This window comes from Salvelinus fontinalis, chromosome 6 (assembly GCF_029448725.1).
Source record: "Salvelinus fontinalis isolate EN_2023a chromosome 6, ASM2944872v1, whole genome shotgun sequence".
In the NCBI taxonomy this organism is placed as follows: Eukaryota; Metazoa; Chordata; class Actinopteri; order Salmoniformes; family Salmonidae; genus Salvelinus; species Salvelinus fontinalis.
In genome coordinates, this window is record NC_074670.1 from 36,512,411 (window position 1) to 36,534,370 (window position 21,960).

At 44.6% G+C, this 21,960-nt stretch overlaps 1 protein-coding gene across 1 annotated transcript in view; it reads right to left on the reverse strand.

Moving 5' to 3' along the window:
• The window catches only part of LOC129858605 (plectin-like), a 144,071-nt gene that overhangs the window by 70,956 nt on the left and 51,155 nt on the right, over positions 1 to 21,960 (reverse strand). Inside the window, exons 7-30 of the mRNA XM_055927925.1 lie at positions 17,355 to 17,470; positions 16,727 to 16,827; positions 15,891 to 16,010; positions 13,959 to 14,054; positions 13,605 to 13,732; positions 11,153 to 11,246; positions 10,525 to 10,679; positions 9,933 to 10,254; positions 9,605 to 9,682; positions 9,268 to 9,429; positions 8,959 to 9,063; positions 8,626 to 8,721; positions 8,356 to 8,481; positions 7,882 to 8,034; positions 7,553 to 7,710; positions 7,161 to 7,287; positions 6,189 to 6,372; positions 5,664 to 5,821; positions 2,836 to 3,017; positions 2,570 to 2,708; positions 1,707 to 2,063; positions 1,366 to 1,449; positions 1,142 to 1,243; positions 902 to 1,000 (exon numbers count right to left, since the gene is read on the reverse strand). Of these exons, the coding sequence (XP_055783900.1) occupies positions 902 to 1,000; positions 1,142 to 1,243; positions 1,366 to 1,449; positions 1,707 to 2,063; positions 2,570 to 2,708; positions 2,836 to 3,017; positions 5,664 to 5,821; positions 6,189 to 6,372; positions 7,161 to 7,287; positions 7,553 to 7,710; positions 7,882 to 8,034; positions 8,356 to 8,481; positions 8,626 to 8,721; positions 8,959 to 9,063; positions 9,268 to 9,429; positions 9,605 to 9,682; positions 9,933 to 10,254; positions 10,525 to 10,679; positions 11,153 to 11,246; positions 13,605 to 13,732; positions 13,959 to 14,054; positions 15,891 to 16,010; positions 16,727 to 16,827; positions 17,355 to 17,470 (3,442 nt within the window). The remainder of the gene's footprint in view (positions 1 to 901; positions 1,001 to 1,141; positions 1,244 to 1,365; positions 1,450 to 1,706; positions 2,064 to 2,569; positions 2,709 to 2,835; positions 3,018 to 5,663; positions 5,822 to 6,188; positions 6,373 to 7,160; positions 7,288 to 7,552; positions 7,711 to 7,881; positions 8,035 to 8,355; positions 8,482 to 8,625; positions 8,722 to 8,958; positions 9,064 to 9,267; positions 9,430 to 9,604; positions 9,683 to 9,932; positions 10,255 to 10,524; positions 10,680 to 11,152; positions 11,247 to 13,604; positions 13,733 to 13,958; positions 14,055 to 15,890; positions 16,011 to 16,726; positions 16,828 to 17,354; positions 17,471 to 21,960) is intronic.

Consider the following 21,960-nt stretch of genomic DNA (forward strand, 5'->3'; position numbering starts at 1 on the left):
CAAGCAGTTAAAGAGAAGCAAAGGAACGCACAAAACATTACGGTTAGAAAAGAACGGGAGTCGGAACATTTGTGTTAATCTGAAAAAAAGGAATGTCGAAGAACATGGCAGTCCGCCTGAAGCATATAGCGGGAGAGTTTAGATTGAGATCTAAGAGTGGCCAATGGGAAAAAAGACACAGCGAAATAAATAACGCCCTTTGAAAAAAATATTATGGCACGCCTCAATAAATGACATGAAAATGAATAGGCCAAAATATAAAATGTGCAAATCCTATGAGTTAATTCTTCGAACCCACTGGATTTTTCTCTCAACGGTCTCTTACTCTTTTGAGGATGCTCTCTTTCTTTTGCTTCAGACTGAACATAAACGGTTCATCAATTCATAGAATTCGGTTCATCAATTCATAGAATTCGGTTCATCAATTCATAGGTCACTACTGCTTATCAAAATAGTAGGCAATTGTCATTGCTGTTCACATAATAGATAAGTATCTACTTGGTCCTGGATATTTTAAGGCACCATAAACATTTCATATGACACTCTAGCCATATTCTAATGTATATTGATAGTCCCTGGTTCCCATCTGAAAACCATGACACTTAGCACCAGGATTATTTTTGGTAGAGCGTTCATATTTGCCCGAATAGCTCAGAGTGGCCATCATTCTAAGCGATAGGATTTCCTGTCTGCTTAGGTGCCCTAACATCCTGCAGCTGCAGTACAGCATGCAAACGCCAACGTTCCAAACCATACTTCACCTCAAAATGTAGGAATGTCAAGTCAACCATACATTAATGTGTGTGTATGCATTTGTGCGTGCAGGAGAGTGGTCATGCGTTTGTTCTTCATTGGTTGTCAATGGGTTAGGGTTAGGATATCCCAGTGTGTTGTCACGCACCTCCTCGTCCTCCAGCCGGCGCTGTGTGTCGGTGATAAACTTGATGTACTGACTGGTCAGAGTCATCAGCTCGCTGTAGCGGGTTCTTAGCGTCACATACTGGATGGAGGAGAAATAAAACAGGAAACTTTTGATTTCGTGTGTGTTGGCTTAAACTAGTGATCTAAACTTTTCTCCTAACATTGCAAACGGTTGTCAGAGAATGACAATCTGCGTTCAGATAACTCAAGCGGCACAGACCTCTTGAATGATGTTATCTGAGGCAGAATCCATTTTGGTTTTCTTCAGGGGTGAGAGAGGGTCCACATGTGCTTTGTAGGCCACCAACTGGAGTTCATAATCCTAATAAAAAAAACAGGCTATTTTAACACTAAACCCTACGAAATGAAGACATATAAATACAGCTGTATATATGAATGCAATAATGCTTTCCACGTTTGTACACTAATGTTGTGCATGCTTGCCTTGATAGTGTCGATATACGCCTTGGCATATTTCTGACACTCGTCAACTTTCTCTTTGTTTTGCTCGATCTCTTCCAGAAGTTTCTATGTTGGGGGAAACAATCAGAATTAGTCTGGATGTGATTTCAAGGTGTGCCTGTATATGTTCAATGATGAGAACTACACAAAACACACCTTTATAAGATTCGTAGTCAAGTAGTATACAAAATAAGAAGTATAAAAACAGTGTCAATGATTTATTTTCACAAAGTTCCAGAATGTTCAGTTGATCAGCTAAGCACCTAGGGCAATGCAGTGATGTAATGGACCCCTAATATGCCCCCATCAGTACAGTAGCTTACCTTCTCCTGGGCCAGTTGCTCCTTCAGAGTCTTGCTGTCGCTGATGGGCACGGCCTGGATCTTCTCCTGCCTCTGCTTGGCGTCACCGATCCAATGGATGAGCCAGTCGTAGCTCTCTCTGTAGTACACCAGCTGGCGGCCTAGCTGCTCCAGCTCCCGCTGACGCAGGTCCATCTGGGAGAACACAGCCTGCCAGCGGTCCTGGAGACCGGACAGGAGATGGCGGTAGTGGTCGAGCTCAGCGTCACGCTCACTGTGCACACGAGACATCTTCTCGCTCACGGCTGCTGCCTTTCCGAGCTCGCCCTCCAGGGAATCGAATGCAGGCTTTTCACCCTCCGCTTCGGCACGCATTTTCTACCGGGAAAGAGACGGGAGGGAAGAGCAACAGTTGGCATTTTAAATAAGCTGTCAATAAGTGGAGCTGACGTCAAGACAAATATTTGACAAAGTTACATTTCATCATGGAAGCAAGTTATGTATGTCTTTTGTGTTTCATCACGTAAACAGTTTCCCCCTCTTTTTAAACCTGCCTTGTTTCCATGTTCAGAATCCAATGATATATAAAACGTAAAAAATGTATGAGCGTTGGCAGTCGAGAAACCCATACCGAATCCCACACAGTTCATTAATGTCCCAGAGCGCATGTGTTTCTAATGTAATAAACATCACAATCTAGTTACTGAGTAGCGCTTATGCAAGAGCCTCTCCCAGCTCCCTGGCTTGTGAAAAAGCGGACCAACTGTGTCATACAATAGGAGGTAAGTGTTGAGAGAACTGAGAACAGAAGCCTGGTTGTCCAGTGGAAACGTAACACGAGAATAAAGGCTGAAGCTGTGCCCAGTGCTGTCCGGTCAGTTCACCTTGAGCTGGGTGCGGTACGTCTCCACCTCCTTGACGTCATCGGGAACAGTTTGGACCTCGCGCAGTTGCTGCTCATACTTCTTCAGCACTCCCTCGGCCCCCTGCGTGTTGCGGATGACCACGTCCACCGTCTTCAGCCTTCAGGCAAGGAGAAGGAAATGTCAGTGGAGGAGGGAAGTGGCTTGTTTTGTTGCTTTTCTCAGGGCAATAAGAACCCCAAGAAACGGCAACTGGCTACAGAAAGAAAACCGACGAGTCAACTCACTTCTCTAGATAGACAGAGGAGAGGATGTAGGCATGGTCCATCTTCTTCAGGGTGAACTCCAGTTCAGAGCGCAGGACAGGCGCAGTGCTGGACTGCTTAGGAGTGGTGCTCAGGACCTCCTCGGTCTTCACGGCCAACTGGTCCAGGTTCCTCTTGATACCCTCAAGCTCTACTTGGACTTTCTGAAAGAGGAGAAAAACAAGCACATGACGATTAAGGGAAAGAAAAGACAAACAGCAAAACAAAGGGAGAAAACCTCCTTCTGATTACAAACTTCCACCGAGTATCATAATGCTGAACTAGTCCCCTCGATCAGGTCCAAGGAAGCAGTGTGTTCCTGAGCCTGACCTGTATGTGGACTCTCTGGGTGAAGAGCTGCCAGGGGTCTTGGTGGAGAAGCAGAGAAAGGATCCCCACTAGGCCCAGAGCCAGCAGGGTCCAGAGGAGCTGGATCAGCAGGCTGGGCAGTGGGCCTTCCAGCCAGTCTCCCTCAGTCTCCATAGAGAAACACAGCCCAGGGACTTACTGGACACTCCGAACTTAGACACGACTCAATGTTCTCTTTCTCTCCCTCTTGCGCTCTCTGTCTTACTTTCATGAATCACCTTCTCACTCTCTCCCTATTCCCCCCTCAGCGGCTGCGTAGAAGGCGGCGACCATGCCATTCCATTCCCTCCCTCTCGATCTACCTCCGCCCCGCCTATCCACACTTCTACTGAGTCATCGTTCCTCTCTTTCCTGCTGTACTTGGCTCCCGTACAGTATGTGTATATCTCCTTTCTCAAGCCCCCTTCTTTCTCACATTTCGCTCTCTCACTGCAGAAAGCCTTATCCATAGCTGCAATCTGCTGTAATTAAGCCTCGCCGTCTCCTCTCTCTGTATTTCATTCCCTCTCTTTCTCCCTCATTCTCTTTCGTCCTCATTCTCTCTCTCTCCTTTTCTGTGTAGTGCTTTGTCCTGTTTCTGGTGCCAGTCTGTAGCTTGGTATCAGGGTTGGGGAGTAACGTATTACATGTAACAGATTACAACAACATAAAATGAGAAAAAACTGTGTTACGTTACCAGCTAAAATATTGTAATCAGATTACAGACACCTTTGAAAAACTTGATGATTACTTATAGGATTACTTTTACATTCAAAAAGGACGTTTGTGAATTTTTTTCTCTCAATGACATTCAAATCAGCATGGCAAAAAGCCATTGCAAAAAGTTCAAGTTTGTTCCACCTGAGTGAATCTGACCACAAGTCAGAGACAACTATGATGACACAGCAATTGCATTAGCGTCGCAGGAAAGGAGTAGGAATAGGCTTTCGTAGGCTACAGTCCAAGCTGTGTCTTTCAATGGTACGACTGCTGTCGGCATCCAAAGACGATCCAACTTGAATAAATGCTCGGAGGTAAGGACGACAGTAGATATCACTTATTATTGATGTCTACATAGCGCATTGATTTGAATCACACTGGTGCTCTCTCATTTAGCTATTTGCGCCTTACGGATTGTGGTGGTTGCGGACGGCTGTTCACAAATGGATATGCGTATTTTAACACAATAATGGTGCAATTAAATACGTTTAAGCCGCCTATCGATCATTGTTTTTGTGACCAGTATACAGCCAGTGAAAATGTTGATCTTGCAACAGCTGCAGAGTGCAGAGCCCAGCCTATGGGAAAAAAAAGTTTCAGGGAGTTCCATCCTTCTAAACTCCTCCGTGGTATTGTGCTCCATACCGTCAACAACAAGTTTCATTTAAGAAGGCCACAAATGGGGCTTTTATTGCTGGATCTAATTTGTGCTGATTCAGAAAAAATGCCCATAGGCCTAACGGACACGTGCTCAAACTCGCAGACTTTTGATAGACTTAAACCGCTGCAAATTATAGAAGTATCAAAGTGTCACCAAAGAAAAACGGAAACAATAAGCCTATAGCATACACAGAATTTGGTATAGATTTTGTGCCAATAGCACTATTCAGTAGTGCTCGTAGAATGCCATTCCATGAGATCAGCACTTATTTTTAAACTCAAAGCAATGAGCCTGCATGACAACAAAATCATAAACAACAGAGTAGGCTAATAAGTCCTTCGTTTTTGGGGTTACGCTCAGGTAATACAATTTGGCTAATCTAGATTTCCATATTTACAAGTCCTATTCTTGAAGATCAAGGGGTATTCAATTAATTGGACTGACTGGTTTATTTGACAGACTTTGGTTTTTAATGTAAATATATAATTTAATCATATTATTATATGCAGTAGAAAGCAATGGGCTTGAAGAAGCCTACATAACCAACCCATAAAGTAAAACGTAACATCCATTTATGGCCAGTTATGTAAACGCTAACATTGATTTATCCTGTAATAGATATCGGTAAAGTGGTAATATAAAGGTTTGCCTTCTTCTAATGCCTCTTATGGGGAAAGTAATCCATTACAATTTTGGACATGTAACTAATGGATTACATTTACAAAGTAACCTACCAAACCCTGCTTGGTATCACATTTTTGGTGCTTCCCCCTCCATAACAGTTTGACAGTAGCTCCTTGTTCAAAACACATTAGGGGCTCTTTGTGATGCTATTCGCAGTGTTCAAATAAAACCCCATTGTTTTTCGGTGATTAACTTCGGTATCTGTTGTGTCATGGACACTAGTACTGATGTGCCCCTCCCCCACCGTTCCCTTTACCTTTATATAGGTCATACTTCATTATCCTTTATTGATACAGGTTGATTCACTGAGCGTCTTTTACGGAGGAGACCTGTCCAATAAACAGGTTAGACCTAAGTCAGAACTTATTATTTAGTTATTACAGTGTAGGTACAGTACCTTCTGGTCGGTGGTCTTCTGGGCACAGTCTTTGAGGGGGTCTTTGTCCACGGGCTTGCGGATGCGGGCCACGGTACGAGCCTCGCAGTCCTCTATCCGTAGACGCAGGTCCTTGATCTGGGAGATGTAGGTCACACACATCGACTCGTCCTGCTCACCTGTGTGCAGCGTGGACATTGTGGAGGATGGTAAGAGACATTGTGGAGGATGGTAAGGTTAGGATGGTAAGAGTGTACAGCAAGACGCCTTTCACCCCTGACTACACACATCCGCCGTTATAAAAGACTGTTTTCTGGTGGTACCCAGAGAAGGAGAGTAGATGCCACCCTTACTGAGATCAAAACTTTATTTTACAGCCTGCTGTTTATTAGGTAATTACTCATTCGTTAGTTGTCAAACCAGGTAGTCACCAAACCAGAAAGTACCCACTAATACCCCATTCGTTTCGTAGTTAATACCATGTAAACACCAGGTAAGTACCAGGCTGTGTTTGTGTTTGTTCATGAGTATGTAGGTGGAACTGACCTTTCTCCACAGAGCGCAGAAGGTTGTCGTAGTACTGTGTGGTCTTCGAGTAGTCGCCCTCGATCTGCATACGGTCGTGTGGACCAAACAGCTGGGAATCCTGACTGTCACGCATGAAGTCCTGATAGTGAAGCTCCAGGTTCCTCATAATCAGCCTGTACTCCTCCACCTTCATGGTCTTAAACTATAGAGGGAAGAGAGGGGCGGGGGAAAGAGGGAGAAAGAGAAAGAAGAGAGAGAGCGATAGGGAGAAGAGAGGAAGAAATAGGGTGAAAAGGAGAGAAGGAGAGAGAAGACAGAGAGAGAAGAAGAGGTAGGAGAGCAAGGGAAAAAGAGGGAGATGTAGAATAAGGAGAGAGGTAAGTAAATAGTCAATCTAAGGCATGCTCATCTTTCAAAACCTCCTTGAGAGAGGAATCTATCAGAATTGCCTGTCAATTTGTCACTGTCATTCTGTCCATGTACCCTGCTTGTATCACACGCTGTTTTAGGTGGTTATATTCTATAAAATCAAATCTACAATACAATCAAGGCTTTTAGTTTGTTTGTCACCTAATGCAAACGCTTCGGTAGACACTGCTCCTTACTGTCGTAACAGTATAAGAACTTTCCCCGACGATAATTCCATTTGGAAACCCATGAGGTTTTCTAACTCAATAAAACACTTGTCCACGTTTACATGGTCTGCTCTATAAATAACAGCGCTCGAGACTCAACCTCACCGTAAAGCAACAATGGTATGGGAAATCTCCCCATTCAATTCAGTACACTTACAGTAACACAAACAGGGTGACCACTTGACTCCCTATCACAGGAGTCACTTGATTGACTGTCTGTGAGGATCACTTTTAACTTAAAAGAGTACAAGTCTAAACTTCAAAGAGTTAACTAATGTCAAACTATTCTAATTACTATATATCTTTCTAAATGTTGGTTTTAAGATAAACAAAAACACAGATGACTAGTGTTTACCATGGTGATGTTCCAGGTACGTATCTGTGTGATGTCTCTCGTCAGGTACTGCCAGGAAAGCATGCTCTTCATGTCCACATGCATTCTCTGCCACAGGATCAGCATCGACTGGTGTCCAGAGTCCAGACTGGGGAAGGAGACAGAAGGAAGTGTTACTGTACTGTAAACAAATATAACTAGGGCCCAGAGTTTGTTCATGGCTAGGTTACGAAAAACCAGCCTGTTCCCAGATGTGTTTGTATCATCTTGCCAACTCCTATGGTCATTGTCAGGGAAGACAGCGCAAACAGATATGGGGCATGGCAACAAAAAAAAGAAAAAAAAGAGAAAAAAAAATGGGCTCTGCGTGATCCATTGATGGAGAGCACCGTGTATTGATGTAAGAGTCTCACCTGGACACACTGTCCATAGCCTCCTTGTTGACAGGTGGAACCAGGAAGCAGACTGATGGCACCACCGCCTCAATGCCGGAGCGGTTCAGGACCTTCCACTTGTTGGGCTGCGGGGAGTTGTTGATGAGAGCACACTCCTCTCCCTTATGGACGGTGATCTGCACAGAGAGACAGAGTCCATGAGACGTTACAGTCCATGGATGGCGGATGGCTAGACCAGCATGAATGAATGAACCAGGAAGAATGAATGAATGGTTCATACCTATAGGTAGAGCGTTATTCCTACACCCGATACCTTCAAAAGGTGATGATAAAGACGATATGCTTACCTCCATCTGTTTGAAGTCGCACACGGCCTGGATGGGCAGTTTACCCTTGATGGACTTGGTGGGGTTACGGGGCTTCAGCTGGATTATGGTCTTGGCCCTCTTGTTCAGGCCGGCCACGTGAGTCTTAAACTCATTTAGCTGCTCCTTCTCCTCCTGGTGAAGAAGGGAAATAATTCAATATCTCCCAAAAAAGATGGAACAAAAAGATAAGAGAGTTTCCTGGTTTGCTTTCTCTGCATTTGAGCGACTAAAATTCTGCCTATGACGAGGGACCATATTCATGAAGTATCTCAGAGTACGAGTACTGATCTAGGATCATGTAACCCCTTTCCATTCATTATATATAAAAAACAGACCTTATTCTAGATCAGCAGTCTTACGATTTATGAATATGGGTCCCAGAGCTAGGTGACCTCACGATATATGTGAGCACAGGCATCCATACACAGTCCAGCTGTGTAGTAGGCTACGCACCATAGCATCCTGCAGCAGGTCCTCTAGTCGCGTGGCCGTAGTGGAGCGATCACAGCTGTACTTCTTCTTCATCATCTCCTGCATCTTCTTCATCCTCTCCTCAGCCTCTTTCACGTCCGAGAAGAACTGCGAAGAATCACAAGAGGATAAGGGCATGTGCGTTTGAACAATCAATAAGAACATCAACAATTGTGTTTGGAACTATTACTCATGGAACCATGCAGGTTTACGAGCCATTCTTAATTGGAAAATTATTCTGAGCATCCAAACCTGGTAGTACGCTGTGTTCTCTTTGAGGTGAGCCTCGATGCAACAACACAGCTGGAGGATCCAGCTCCACTGAGTCTGTAGGGCTGCTGTGAAGGCCTGGAAATTAAAGGGGGACATCAAGAGTTGGGCAAAACAGGGTCGTGTTCATTAGGCACCAAGCGGGGTAAAACAGACTGAAACACGCAGGGACTACCTGAACTTATCCAATAAGACATGCTTGTTTTCAGTTGCAAAACAATCTACTACGGTATGCAGTTCTGTGTACTAAGGCATACATCCAGGTTTACCCTGTTATTGCACATCGAGACCACTAGGGGGTAGTGCTGTGCTCACCTCCACTGTCTTCTTGCCGGGGTGGCCCTCCTTCAGCATCTTGTCTCCTGTGGCCTGGATGTCGTTGACCTTTTTCTCTCTCAGCTCCAGCTCACGCATCAGACCCTTCCGAATGAAGATGAGCTATCAATGAGCTATCAACAGCCTTACATTCAGACGAACACTACTCCAGAGTTTAGAAATACTGTATGATCTATTCAATCTTTTTCTATGCTTCTGTGCATTTGAGCAACCAAGCTGTCTTAACAGCATTTCTGATATATTTGTCAAGTTATGTATATGGTTTTCTGAGTGGGCGGTTGGACCTACCGAGTAGTTGTCTTTCTTGGCAGTCATGTTGGTGTTGCGGTCGCTCCAGTCGTAGTTGACCTCCTCCTCCTCTTTGTCGTTGAGCCACATCAGCTCCTTGGTTGCCGCGCTGACGAACACATAGAGCGAGTCCAGGTTACGCAGACGAGACTTGGAGGAGTTCTAGGAGAGAGAGAGCGATGAAAGAGGGAAGATATAGATTGAATTACATACTGTGTGTGTGCATTTATGAGAATACAAATTATTACTAATCCTGGTGGTAGTTGGCCATAACAGCTTCTTTACCCCAAAAATATTACATTTAACCCAAAAGAATGCTTCTGAATAAAGATCTTACTAGCAGCTTGGCATACTGAAGGTCCAGTTTGCCCAGGTATTGACTGTATGTCCCCTTACTGACTGGGGATAGCTGGCTCTGAGGGACACAAGAGACACACAGGCCACATCGATGTAATGTCACAGTCAGATAGAGAGGATCTAGCACCTGAGGTTGGTAATGAACGTATGTACTGTCTCCATTCCCTCGGATCGAATACAAAAGAACATGATGTCAACTCATTCAAAGTGATATGGAAATATACGGAGATATGGAGAGTCTATGAAACAAAGTTATTATAACACCCCACTAAAACATATTTCACCTTTGCCCTTTTAAGGTCTAGTACCTCGTCAGCCTTGGCCCGTTCGATCTTGGAGCGAAAGTCCTCCACGGTCTGGTGCAGGCCCCGGTGGCTGCCCAGCTGAGACTCCACGGTGGGCAGGTCCGAGCCCCACTCGGCCTCGTCAATCCGCCTCTGACTCTCCTCCACCCAGGTCAGCAGGTCCTGGGCGTAGCGCAGGGTCACCTCGTCCATCTCAGGACGCACCCTGGAGGACGACTGCTGGATGGTCTGGGTCTGGAGCATCTGGGTGGACGTCACCTGCGACTTGAGACGCAGGTTGTAATCGGTGCGCAGGTTCACAAGACGCTCGTGAAGGCGGTATACCCTGTGGGGATGACACGCATTTGACAGGTAAGTGTTCTGTCCTGTAACACATTTTCTTCAGTTACATGACTATGGTTACGCAACAAGCTTTGGTTTCAATCAGCGTTCATGACTAGAGGGGGAGGGGATATCATTTATAATTTAGAGAAAATAGTTTCTATCCTAACAAAGCAAATCGTTGTAATCGATCGATGTATATAATATAATAGAATCAAATAGAACATAGATACTTTATTATCCATTTTGTGAGAAACTGACACGGCCAACACACCTGCGGTACATCTGCTCGGCCTGCAGGTGGCGTCCATCTTTGAGCAGCTGCACGTCGTTGAAGAGCAGGCGGATCATGCCGTCTGCCTTGTCCAGGTCCCGCTCCATCTCGGCAGTGTGCTGAGCCGGCTTCCCTGCACTCAGGAGACGGATGTCCTAGAGGGAGGAGGGCATCCCAATATTAATGTCATTAACCTATGAGCTTTCGTGAGACAGAGAAGGTAAAGGGTTTCTATAATTGACAGACAAGTAATGCTTCCTCCACTTGAAGGATTTCATGGCTCGCCAAAGTTGTTGGAGGTAGTTCAGATCTTCATTTTGTTCTGTGAGACTGTACTTATCCAGCCCACCTCACGCTGTTGTATGACAGGAGAGGGAATACCGCTCTGATTGGAGAATTTTCACTGGTGATGACTGGACACATTGGTTTTGAATGAGGTAGTTAACATACAGCTAATGATGTTCTAACTGGAGCATATGACTCCAGTTAGAAAATCACTGGCCTATAGCAACTTTACATAATTGAGGACAATGGCTGTCCTTAGTTTGTCCCAGCCTCAGTCCCAGCCTCAGTCCCAGCCTCAGGCCTCCTCACTGTACAGTCAGAGTGTCAGTGGTCCAAGACTCACCGTCTGCAGCAGGGTCTCCAGCTGGTTGAGCTGCTCCTCACACACACCCGACTCCATCTGGACTTTACTGACAATCCTCTGGAGTCTCTCTAGCCTGAGGGAAGGGAAGAGGAGCATTAACACCGATCTGGACAAAACACTGACCTGGTATAGAATTTCACTTCTGTACCATGCTAAAAGTGAACGAATGAACAGAAAAATGAAAATATTTTATGTCACGTTTAAGAATATCAAGTATCAAATGTAACATATTCCTTGCTTGGCCACAACTTCAAACGTCATAACATAGTAACACAATTACCCACAACAGCGCAATCACTGAAAGTCCAGAACAAAACACTTACAGCCTCTTTGAATGCAGCAGGTACTCTACTCTATAAGGGTCCGTCACAAATGCCATACTCTTGTCCTTATGCTCTCCCTTTTAAAGTCCCAGGTAGAGAGGTGGCTCTTCTTAACACAGCCCCATCGTGTCATGGGAATTCTCTTCCATCTTGGCAGGGACAACAAATGCCTGCTGCGTTGTGTAAGGCAAATTTCTGCTGTGCTTGTTCAGCCTTTCCTCGTCCCAGTTCATGAATAAGGCTGCCCAGATAGAGGACTGTCCAGTCTGATGAGCAAACGAGAACTGCCCATTATACTGAACATGGACCCAGCAAACAAGGCTGTCTTATGACAGTGGACCAGCCCATTTCAAGCCAACTTGCAACAAAACACCACTCCAGCCATCTAGCCTTATGATATTGATCATATTGGTATTTGATGTCTTCTGACAGATAATCATATCTGATTAAGTTGCAAGAATGCATTTTGTACAAATAAAATCGCTCCGTACAAGACGTGGCCCTTGTGAACAGAGGATGTCTTTCTTTGCAATCCCTTCATTGCAGAGGGAAAACATGATTCAATCATAACATCTGGATATGGAGTTTCCGAATTTGGGGAGATGGGTAATATAATTACTGTGCGTTACTTAGCCTCAGATGTTGTTCTTGTAGCGGTTTAAACGGCACATGTAACTACAAGGAAATGGTCCAATAGAATTTGCATGATAAGAATCCATCCGTCACTTTCTGTGGTTTTCACATGAATCACGATTAATTCGCTGTAAGTACATTGCACTCGTCAGCGGTCTGATATTCTAATCGACGCTTTGTGGCGCTACTTAGATCAAAGAAACTAGTGGAAACGTCCATCTAAAGTCAAGACGCATGAAGTCATCCCTGAAGAGCTTAGAGAAATCAGGCAGGACAGTGTCCGAACCCCTACGGCATCATAGATAGCAAACCTCGGGCGTGCCAATGGCATTACTGTTCAAGATGAGCTGGCTGTAGACAAACCAGCCTAAACAAGGCCCCAGAGCAGTGCAACCAAGGAAAACTGGGTTTAATCGACTAATGGAGTTAGTTATCCAGGATTCTCTCACATAGACCTCTCACAATGAATCAATGACCTGTCTTGTGTCGAACAATAACATATTCTTCCCATTTTGTAACATGAAGACCGATTATTTTCTAACAAAACAGGCCGAAACTAACAAGGACACTTGAAGAGAGTAGATATACACTAAACAAAAATATAAAAGCAGCAAGCAACAGTTTAACTGATTTACTGAGTTACAGTTCATATGAGGAAATCAGTCAATTGAAATAATAAATCCATTAGGGCCTAATCTATGGATTTCACATGACTGAGAGTACAGATACGCATCTGTTGGTAATAGATACCTTAAAAAAAAATTGACCTTAAAATGGGCCTTAGGATCTCGTCATGATATTTTTGTGCATTCAAACTGCCATCGATAAAATGCAATTGTGTTCGTTGTCCGTAGCTTATGCCTGCCCACACCATAACCCAACCACCCCCATGGGGCACTCTGTTCACAACGTTGATATCAAAAAACCGCTCGCCCACACGGCGCAATACACGTGGTCTGCGGTTGTGAGGCCGGTAGGACGCACTGCCAAATAGTTAAAATTACATTGGAGGCGGCTTATGATAAAGAAATGAGCATTCACAGCTCTGGTGGACATTCATGAAGTCAGCATACCAATTGCACACTCCCTCAAAACTTTAGACATCTGTGGTATTGAGATGTGTGACAAAGCTACACCTTTTAGAGTGCCCTTTTATTGTCCCCAGCACAAGGTGCACCTGTGGAATGATCATGGTGTTTAATCAGATTCCACCTGTCAGGTGGATGGGTTATCTTGGCATCCCCACCAACAGGGATATAAACGAATTTGTGCACAAGATTTGAGAGAAATACACTTTGTGTATATGGAATATTTCTGGGATCTTTTATTTCAGTTCATGAAACATGGCACCAAGACTTTACATGTTGCGTTTATATTTTTGTTCAGTGTAGACCCAGATGAGGATTGATGGAATCGTGGAATCAGGAATAATATGGCCAGACATTGATATCCACCACACAGCTTCACTCACTCACCTCTCAAACTCTATCCTGAGCAGTCGTTCTCTCTCTAGGATGGACACGTGCAGACGGCCCCATTCCTTCTCCACATCAATGGGATGGTAGCCTGGAGGGACCTTGACCTGTCCAGCATGCACTGCACTCTGTAGAGGGGGTGGTGTAAAATAATAAGTGTTTGACCTCTAGCCACAAATCAGACAACCATCTTTATCTATCTATATCAATCTGTCAAAAAACTGACTACAGTATAATGGAATGGGATCCGATAGAGTAGAGTACAATTGAATACAATAGAATAGAATTAATCGAATAGACTAGAATGCAAACAGAATAGAAAATAATAGAATAGAAGCTCTGTGCATGGCTAACCTCAAAGGACTGGTAGATGAGTTTGGAACGGTGCTTGTCGGCCTCCTTTGCAGGCAGTTCTGTCTCTTTGAACTTCAAGAACTGACGCCACAGGATCTGAAAGAGAGAGACAGAATGAAGGAGAACAGTTTCCTAACGTTCTCGAACGAACGGTCACAAGGGGGACATTTGTGTATATATATAAAAAAATAAAGAATGTGTAGTGAAATGTGTTGTTTTACAGGGTCAGCTATAGTAGTACGGCATCCCTGGAGCTAATTAGTGTTAAGTGCCTTGCTCAAGGACACGTCAGCAGATTTTTCACATTGTCGGCTCAGGTATTCGAACCAGCGACCTTTCGGTTCCTGGCCCAACGCTCTAACCTCAAGGCAACCTACCTTACTAGCTAGTGAATCAATCCATCCTGCTTCCTTTTTAAACGCTACATAACACTAAACAGGGTGGAGGACAATTCTATTTCAAGACATTCAAATCAGAAAGTAAACTGAAATTCCATTTGTAATGGAATTGACCCCAACCACAACAGCAGTACTTAACCAAACTGCTTCCATTGGCTCGAGTCTAGGTGATGGTTCTGATTTGCTAAAGCAGTGAAGTGTAAAACTACAGCTCTTGATGAGTTAGTTGACATGTTTACATTCTCACAGTGGGAGTTACTTGAGAAAGGATTGTAACCTTGTAGCTTTATAACATGTTCCAATGTCCTTAATTCACATACATACACACAGAGCTTGAACTTTTCAATTGGCCATTAAAAATGGGATTATCTAAATCCAATATGGTACTGGATCACTAAAGTGGTTAACCCGATTATTTTGACACCTTCCCAGACAAAGACTCACACTAACCAAGATAAGGGCTGTTGAAAAGAATACATAGAAAAGTCAGATGCCTTATTAGAAGACACAGATGGCGTATTGAAACAAATAGGAGACTTCTCGAGATACTGCTTATGCCTGTATTTTGGGAACCATTTTCTAGGAAAAGAGATCTTGGAACTAGACTACCTTGAAGCACAATATACCCAGCCTTGTACTGCTCATTCCGATCATGCCATTACATCGGATGAAAAGGAGGTGTGAGCACGTTAAACCCATTATGATAGGTGTTCGAGTTGATAAAGGAACTTGGACACAGAAGTGCGTCCTCCTCTGTTTTCCCGTACAATTCCTGTGTATGTGCTGTACAAGTTTTGGAAACGAATTACAGACACTGATAGGTTCGTGAATGTTGTATACATTATCCAATAGGAGCACTTAGCAGACCTAGCTTTTATCTGACAGTCCCTTTTGTCTCCACAGAGAAAGTTGCAGTCACGCAACGTTTGACGATTCAGAGCTAGCCAGGGAACGGGGAGGGGCAGTACGGAAGATTCCACTGAGGTTTAGGTAGAATAATGTTTGCCTTCAGGTCAGCTTTTCTCAGCTCCTCCGCCATCCACCCAGATGTCACACAATGCCCGCGATCTCTAGACTGGACACACACTGTAATTGCTCGGTTTGATGTGGTATCGAATGGCAGAGCTACCCGCTTGGTCTCAATGGCTTAACTATTTAACGACCACGCGTCGCAGGAGTGCGTGGCTTCTGTTGATGCATGTGCGCATACATATCAGTATGAGCTCAGAGAAATGAATCTCCAGAACGATTTGATCTTGTAAGGCATCTCTGAATAGGCTTATGGTAACCGGAAATAAATGAAGGTGTGTGTGTGTGGAGAAATGTAATAAACATAATTCACAGCAATAAGAAAAATGCCTTAGCTACAGACCCTGATATATAGACACAGAAACACATACAGTATATTCAGTATCCAAGCTCCAGTATACACGCTCCTATGTTTAGCAATACTGCTTTCTATGACCAGCCACAAGTAGCATTCCAATCCCAGTCACAACAGCGCTACTAGTAACTGTCCAGGTAGGAGACTCACCTCTATCTCCTCATAGCTGCCTGGGAACCTCCTCTCCCCGAAGATAACGACATGGTGGCTTATCCACTGCCGAATGATAGTGACCAGCTCATAGTACTCTGTCCAGCGCAGCTCCAGCTCCTGTAACACAGACACAGCAGGAAACAGCAGACAATAACAGGGTTTAACAACAGACAGCAAGAGCCTTCTCCCGGAGAGCCATGATAACTCGCCTGCTCACACACCACCCTCACTCAATTAGGTGTCAACAGAGAGAGAGAAAGTAGTGTGTGTGTGTGTGCGCACGTGCATACGTACACACATGTGCAATAAACAAAAGTTCCCTCCTTTACTCACTTTCATTATATGTTTAGTTGTCATTGGAGTACAAATGGCACACTAAAATCTGTTTTGGCAATACAATACAGTACACCATTTTGCTTTTTCAACATGGCTCTTCTGTGTGCTGGGATCCTGCTGTGGTGTGAGAGGGTGTTTATTGGGTAGAAAGTTCTTTGAGGTCAACACAGCTCATTTCCTGCAGCTCCATTAAGGATCACAGGACTTCCACCGCGGTTCCAAACTGAAGCGACTCTGGACGTCAGTGTCACAAACAAAACAAATGACATGTTCAGACTGTCACAAGCCTGTGTAATCCAGGGGGGTCCTCGGGAATTCAATCTCATTGAAAGTAGGGTTGAATGCAATAACAGTGGCTTAGCGTGCCCCTTTTTGAATGAATCAATCTGAGTCTCGAACATAAGGTATGTCCAGTTTGTGAGTATATCAGGTTTAGGGACAATCTTGTAAAAAGAATGAAGCGATCAGACATCAGCGGTGGTCAGAAATACACTCACGTTAGCCTGGATTCCATCCTGGACATCCCGGGGCATGGCATCATACAGCGATGACACGTAGGTGATGATGGACTTCTCATCAGGGTGCGGCACGTCAACATCTGGGGAAATAATTGTGTGTTTATAGATTTTTTTTTCCAGCAAAAGAGGAATGGAGACGCTGCAAATACCAAAAACGGAATTAAGTACTTTGAGGTTCATTGTATAACAAAAAGTTAAGTGTACCCAGTCATTATTTGGTATGTGAAGATGATTGTAAACATCAGTTAAACACTTAGATCATGTTCATGGTGGATTTGGAGAAGGGGGTGTATGGTTTATATTTCCAAGTTCTTCAAGTTCCATCTGGAGTCTCTCACCCCTGACTCTTCCTCCATTAAATATCAAAAGTACAAAGTTAGGTGGGACGTGGGCGGAAAACTCGGGGTGCATTCGCTAGGAACAAAACACAAGCAAACAACGAAATGGGGAGGGAATTTGCCGAATAGAAACTACTGTTTTCGTCGGGAAAAAAACGTTTTCCGTTGCGAAACATTTTGATGCAGTGTGCACTTGTGATTCCACCCCTGGTGTTGAGGTCAGCCGTCATCACATGCACATGTACTGGAGGATCTCTGTGCAGTCTTACCCTCTGGATCCAACAGGCGTGTCACGCCCAGGTCCGTCTCTGCCACGTTGAAGGCGTACTCCAGGTTCTGCGCGTTGGTCTGGCGGTACACCTTACTCATGTCAATGAGTTTAGGCCTGAGGAGACAGAACCAAGGGACATCCGTCATGATTGGTGTAAAGGCAGTGTAGACAGGTGAGGAGGGTATAACGACTGGCCGGGCAGATACTAATAATTCATACCTACATATCACTTGTCCTAAAAAAAAAAAAATGGCACGTCTGTATGTCATAAATCTGCAGTAAACACCTGCCTCCCCTGAGGTGCTTGGCATCTATATACGAACGGAATGTTACATGCGGCTGCAGCAGACAACCAGGGCAGCCATATTTCAAATTAGATAAGCACCTACACTCGCTCCCCGTTACACTCGTCTGCACCACGGAGAGGATAGCAAGTGAACAGAAAATAGCCATAGGGAAACATTCAAATCATACTGTTTTGTTACTCAATTTCAATTCTTGACCAATGTCAACATTATACATTTTTTTATCGGTAACAAAAGTTCCCTCTAATTCATTTTTCATTGCATCCATTAAGTAAAAACGTCACTGTTTAGAGCTATTTTATGGCACAGTATAATCATTCTCTCTTTACAATACGTTCACATTATTCTGATGTACTCCGAAAGTAAAGCCCAAGACAAATAAGAGAGAAGCTTAGAGCAGATCCGTACAGCGATTTGACGTGATAGGTGGAGCGGACAGCGTAGTAGTCCCCAGGGCTTGGGGCTGATTCCAGGCACTGCACCTCCCTAAGAGAGAGCTGCTTCCGTGGCCTGGGGGGCCTCCCTTCTACCCTACTGGGGCTGACCAGCCTCCCCTCCCCTCCCCGGAGGCTGTGAGGGCTCCAGTCATGTCCCAGCCCTGTCCCCTGGCCCAGCTCATGGTCCCCTGAGTGGGAGTCGCAGCTGGAGTGGGCCACTGAGCTGTGGGAGCCCTGGCCCGAGTCGCAGGAGGAGCCTTCTGAGAGGATATCGTCACACTGCATGACCACACGGTCTTCCAATGAGCTGACCAGGCCTGTGAGCTTGCTGGACGACCTGCCAGTCCTCTTCCTGGACTTCAAGGACAGCTTCCTCTTCAGACTCGACATCATGGTGCCTTCTGGGAGTTGTAGTCTCCCCAAAACGGAGAGCTAGCTGGCTAGGTGTTTCGTACTCTTCCAGTGGCAAGTGAAAACGTTGCACTTAACAGTGAGCTTCCAATTCCAAAAGGCTTGCTGCTCCAATCATTTTAACAAGCTTCCTTGTGATGGTTTGGCGTTTGTTCAGGAAACAGCCGGGTCCAAGTCTGCAGAATGTGCAGGTAAATCCCACCCGAGCGTTGACGTCTTCAATAAGACGTCTTCACGATCTTCATGTTGAGGTTACAAGGAGTGCTCAACCCTCTCCGTGAGAGAAGAAACATCTCGGTACCACTAGGAGACAAACTGCTGTCATCCCCTCCTGACCTGACCTCCCAACCTCAGCCCTGTCTGTCCAAAACTGCTCCCCCGATATCAACTGTAACTTCCACCAGTCCAACGTAAGGTCCTTAGTTCCCAGGGTGACAACAACATTCAATCCTCCAAATAAGTGTTTTTAAAAAAGTGCCGCAAATTGGTGGATAGTGCCGACTGTAGGCTGTGCAAAAAGTAACTCTGCGGCGTTCGTCGTTTGATTAGGAGTGTTACAGTGACGCACCCTCTCTCCGTATGAAAATCAGCTAGTAAATAGACTGCCTTAGGTGACACTCACAACTTAAAAAGTGTTCTCTCTATCTCTCTCTCTCGCTCTCTGTGAGAGAGAGCAGGGTGTAGCTCAACTTTGCAGGTACACGCACAGCTTTGATTGAACCTGCCCTGTGGGCCTCTCTTTCTTCCTTCCTTTAGTGCCACACCTTGCTGGGTATTTACCCAGATTTCCCTCATCACATGTCCCTCTTTCAGTCGCTCTCATGATTCATTCAGACTCCCTGGGGATGTGCAGGGTGCTGTTTTCATTACATGTTATGTGTTGGAAAACACTATTATTTACAGATAATGTGGCTGTCTCTGACTTTTCAGGACTCCGCCTCAACTTTGAGAGACCACAGACGTGTCTCCACTCATCCACTCTCATATTCATGTCTATATGTAACTGTATGCTTCAACAGTGACTAAAGCAGCTCTAAGGCCATTGTAATACTAACAGGAATGATTCACTAAGAACTCATCTAGTCAGTCCTCTAGTCCAGGGCTCCCTAGAAAAATTGTTTCTTATGAAAGGATAAGTAAACAAACCCATCTTTCCCAATTCTACACCACCCAGGTGCCTCAGACAGCACCCTCTCCACCTGAACGCATATTAGTGAGTCTAATAACATAATAATAACAGCATACACAGTAAGTGCTCAAATCAGTGCCAGTACCTGTATCCATCTGAGACAACACCTACCTGTGGTATTCCAAGCCCAGAGCACTGACAAGTTCAAAGAAATGTCTTATTAGAGCTGCCTGAAACCTGTACGATCAAGTACGGCCAGGCGAGGAGATTGAACAACTACAGAGTTAGAATAAAAATGTAATTTACCTCAGGACTAGTCAGAACTGAGAAATAAACACTAAGTGGACACACAAACTTATTTTATAAGACATGGACAACTTTTCTCTCTTTTGTTGAAACTAGTGTCTGATTGATTATGTACCTGAGTTTACATTTGTACTAGATATACACTACATTACCAAAATTATGTGGACATCTGCTCGTCAGACAGCTCATTCCAAAATCATGGACATTAATATGGAGTTGGTCCACCCTTTGCTGCTATAACAGCCCCCACTCTTCTGGGAAGGCTTTCCACTAGATTATGGAACATTGCTGTGGGGACTTGCTTCCATTCAACCACAATACCATTAGTGAGGTCAGGCACTGATTTTGGGCCATTAGGCCTGGCTCGCAGTATGTGTTCCAATTCATACTAGAGGTGTTCGATGGGGTTGAGGACAGGGCCCTGTGCAGGGCAGTCAAGTTCTTCCACACCAATCTCGACAAACCATTTCTGTATGGACCTCGCTTTGTGCACGGGGGTATTGTCATGCTGAAACAGGAAAGGGACTTCCCCAAAATGTTGCCACAAATATGGAAGCACAAAATCATCTAGAATGTCATTGTATGCTGTAGCGTTAACGTTTAACCTTCACTGGAACTAAAGGGCCAAGCCTGAACCATGAAAAACAGCCCCAGACCATTATGCCTCCTCCACCAAACTTTACAGTTGGCACTATGCATTGGGGCAGGTAGCTTTCTCCTGGCATCCGCCAAACCCACATTCGTCCGCCGGACTGCCAGATGGTGAAGCATGATTCATCACTCAAAAGAACGCGTTTCCACTACTCCAGAGTCTAATGGCGGCGAGCTTTACACCACTCCAGCGGTGTAAAGCTTTATATCTCTCTAGTCGATGCTTGGCATTGTGCATGTTGATCTTAGGCTTGTGTGCGGCTGCTCGGCCATGGAAACCCATTTTATGAAGGTCCCGACGAACAGTTCTTGGGCATATGTTGCTTCCAGAGGCAGTTTGGAACTTGGTAGTAAGTGTTGAAACCGAAGACAGGCGATTTTTACATGCTACACGCTTTAGCACCCCGCGATACCGTTCTGTGAGCTTGTGTGGCCTACCACTTCACAGCTGAGCCGTTGTTGCTCCTAGACGTTTCCATTTCACAATAAAAACACTTACAATTGACCGGGGCAGCTCTAGCAGGGCAGAAATTTGAAGAACTGACTTGTTGGAAAGGTGGCATCCTGTGACAGTACCAGGTTGAAAGTCAAAGAGCTCTTCAGTAAGGCTATTCTACTGCCAATGTTTGTCTATGGAGATTGCATGGCGGTGTGCTCGATTTTATACACCTATCAGCAACTGGTGTGGCTGAAATATCCGAATCCACTAATTTGACGAGGTGTCCACATACTTTTGTAGATGTACAGTTGAAGTCGGAAGGTTACATACCTTAGTCAAATACATTTAAATTTAGTTTTTCACAATTCCTGACATTTAATCCTAGTAAAAATTCCCTGTCTTAGGTCAGTTAGGATAACCACTTTATTTTAAGAATTTGAAATGTCAGAATAATAGCAGAGAGAATGATTTATTTTAATTTTGTTTTTTTCATCACATTCCCAGTGAAGTTTATATACACTCAATTAGTATTTGGTAGCATTGCCATTAAATTATTCAAATTGGGTCAAACGTTTCGGGTAGCCTTCCACAAGCTCCCCACAATAAGTTGGATGAATTTTGGCCCATTCCTCCTGACAGAGCTGGTGTACCTGAGTCAGGTTTGTAGGCCTCCTTGCTCGCACACGCTTTTTCAGTTCTGCCCACAATTTTTCTATGGGATTGAGGTCAGGGCTTTAAGCCATTTTGCCACAACTTCGGAAGTATGCTTGTGGTCATTGTCCATTTGGAAGACCCATTTGCAATCAAGCATTAACTTTCTGACCGATGTCTTGAGAAGTTGCTTCAATATATCCACATAATTTTCCATCCTCATGATGCCATCTATTTTGTGAAGTGCACCAGTCCCTCCTGCAGCAAAGCACCCC